The sequence below is a fragment of the Notolabrus celidotus genome, unplaced genomic scaffold (assembly GCF_009762535.1).
Source record: "Notolabrus celidotus isolate fNotCel1 unplaced genomic scaffold, fNotCel1.pri scaffold_523_arrow_ctg1, whole genome shotgun sequence".
Taxonomy (NCBI): domain Eukaryota; kingdom Metazoa; phylum Chordata; class Actinopteri; order Labriformes; family Labridae; genus Notolabrus; species Notolabrus celidotus.
In genome coordinates this window covers 12,501-15,295 of record NW_023260324.1, presented here as the reverse complement: position 1 = coordinate 15,295, position 2,795 = coordinate 12,501, and the positions used below count along the sequence as shown (strand labels likewise).

Here is a 2,795-nt window from a genome sequence, read left to right as displayed (position 1 = left end):
CCCTGAGCTCTAACCCTGAGCTCTGACCTCTGACCCTGAGCTCTGACCTCTGACCCTGAGCTCTGACCCTGACCATCTGAGCTCTGACCCTGACCTTTGACCCTGAGCTCTGACCTCTGACCCTGAGCTCTGACCCTGACCATCTGAGCTCTGACCCTGAGCTCTGACCTCTGAACCTTACTCTCACCTCTGACCCTGAGCTCTGATCTCTGACCCTTACCTCTGACCCTGACCTCTGACCCCTGACCCTCAGTGTGTGTGTTTGAAACATTGATTGTATATTTTTTAAGTATTGATGTTTTATTGGCAGACTTATCGGTCACATTAAATCTGGCGCAGCTGGTCCGGTTCTTTGTTGAGTCCTGTAGTCCTGAAGCGTCCCCCCTCCTCATGCAGACCTGCTGCTGGTCTTGGTGCAGTCTTTGGAGAACATTAGAAGGTTTTCACTGAACAGAAGAAGAGACAGGTACTTCCCTCCAGGGAGCAGGACTCTGAGGAGACCACAAGCAGACGTCTGCAGGGTGCAGGACTCTGAGGAGACCACAAGCAGACGTCTGCAGGGAGCAGGACTCTGAGGAGACCAAGAGCAGATGTCTGCAGGGAGCAGGACTCTGAAGAGACATCGAGCAGACGTCTGCAGGGAGCAGGACTCTGAGGAGACCACGAGCAGACGTCTGCAGGGAGCAGGACTCTGAGGAGACCACGAGCAGACGTCTGCAGGGAGCAGGACCCTGAGGAGACCACGAGCAGACGTGACATCTGCAGGGAGCAGGACTCTGAGGAGACCACGAGCAGACGTCTGCAGGGAGCAGGACTCTGAGGAGACCACAAGCAGACGTCACATCTGCAGGGAGCAGGACTCTGAGGAGACCACGAGCAGACGTCTGCAGGGAGCAGGACTCTGAGGAGACCACGAGCAGACGTCTGCAGGGAGCAGGACCCTGAGGAGACCACGAGCAGACGTCTGCAGGGACCAAGACTCTGAGGAGACCACGAGAAGACGTCACAGCTGCAGGGAGCAGGACTCTGAGGAGACCAAACGTCTGCAGGGAGGGACTGAGTAACGAGGAGGTCCGACTCAAAGGACAGGACCTCTGACCCGGTGTGAGCGGGTCAGTGGACGCCGTCAGTGGCAGCAGACCCGTCTCTGTTGTGGATCCGTTGGTGAGCCTTCAGACCGCTGAGCTGGGAGAAGGTGGCGCTGCATTTGTCACAGCTGTAGGGTTTCTCTCCGGTGTGGACTCGTCTGTGGACCTGGAGCTCCCCGAGTCTGACGAAGGCCTTCTCACACACGGGGCAGCTGTAGGGTTTCTCCCCGGTGTGGATCCGCTGGTGGAGCTTCAGGCTGTATTTCTTGGTGAAGGCTTTGCGGCACTGGATGCATCGGTACGGTTTCTCCCCGGTGTGGGTGCGTTGATGGATCAGCAGAGTCCTGCGGTCGGTGAAGGTCTTCCCGCACTGCTCGCAGCGGTACGGTCTCTCTCCGGTGTGGATCCGCTCGTGGTCTCTGAGGCGACTCGATAACCGGAAAGACTTCCCGCAGAAGTCGCAGCTGTACGGTTTCTCTCCTGTGTGGATCCTCTGGTGGATCTTCAGGATGGAGGACCTGCTGAAACTCTTCCCGCACTGGTCACAGATGAACAGCTTGTCTCCGGAGGGAACGCACACGTGAGCCTCTAAGCTAGCTAGCTGAGTGAACTTAGCGTAGCATCGCTCGCAGCTGAACAGATCCTCGGCGCTGTGGATCCGCTGGTGAGCGTACAGAGCGCTCACCGTCTTAAAGGTCTTCCCGCAGTAATCACAGACCAGGACTTTCTCTCTGACGTGGACTCTCTGATGGACCTTCAGGTCATAAGACTTGATGAAGGACTTCCCACACTGATCGCAGCTGTGTGGTTTCTCTCCTGAGTGGATCCTCTGGTGGTCTCGGAGTACCCGTGAGGAGGTGAACTTCTTGTCACACATGAGGCAGCCGTACGGTCTCTCCCCGGTGTGGCTGCGGTGGTGGATGGTGAGGCTTTTGGCTGAGCTGAAGGACTTCCCGCAGTCCTGGCAGCTGTAGGGTTTCTCCTGGACGTGGACTTGCTGGTGTCCCTTCAGGTTGATGAGCTGAGTGAACTTGGCGTCACAGCGGTCACAGCTGAAGGGTTTCTCTCCGGAGTGGACTCTCTGATGAGCCTTCAGGTTGCTGGACGTGTTGAAGGTTTTCCCACACTGCTGGCAGCTGTAGGGTTTCTCCCCGGTGTGTGTGCGCTGGTGTCCCTGCAGGTGTGCGAGCTGCGTGAAGGTGGCGCTGCACTGCTCGCAGCTGTACGGGCGCTCCCCCGTGTGGATCCGTTGGTGGGTTTTGAGCTTACTGGAGCTGACGAAGGTTTTGGCACATTGAGGGCAGCTGTAGGGTTTCTCTCCGGTGTGGATGCGCTGGTGTTCCTGCAGGTTTCCTAACTGAGTGAACGCGGCGTGACACCGCTCGCAGCTGTACGGACGCTCGCCCGTGTGGATCCGCCGATGCACTTTGAGGTTCTGTAACGAACTCAACGTTTTCCCGCAGTCGTCACAAACGAAAGGTTTCTTCTCGGCTCTGGGAGGAGTCTTCAGGGGGGTGCAGCTCGGGGAGGCGGAGCTCCGGGAGGATCTGTCACAGTGAGACGGGCTGGGACTCTGGAGTCCCTTTGCTCCTCTCCGGTCCTGTATCAACAGAGACACAGACACACACGGTGAGGGATCATCAGACACACTCTGAGAGGTCCGGGTACGGACCACCACCCTTATTCTGTACATCTATCACATCAGTC

At 57.6% G+C, this 2,795-nt stretch overlaps 1 protein-coding gene across 1 annotated transcript in view; it reads right to left on the bottom strand.

Annotated features, from left to right (window-relative positions):
* Positions 1-279: 279 nt before the first annotated feature.
* LOC117809887 (zinc finger protein 345-like) overlaps positions 280-2,795 on the bottom strand; it is a 4,936-nt gene continuing 2,420 nt past the window's right edge. Inside the window, exon 2 of the mRNA XM_034679397.1 lies at positions 280-2,688. Within this exon, the coding sequence (XP_034535288.1) occupies positions 1,114-2,688 (1,575 nt within the window). The 3' untranslated portion in view covers positions 280-1,113. The remainder of the gene's footprint in view (positions 2,689-2,795) is intronic.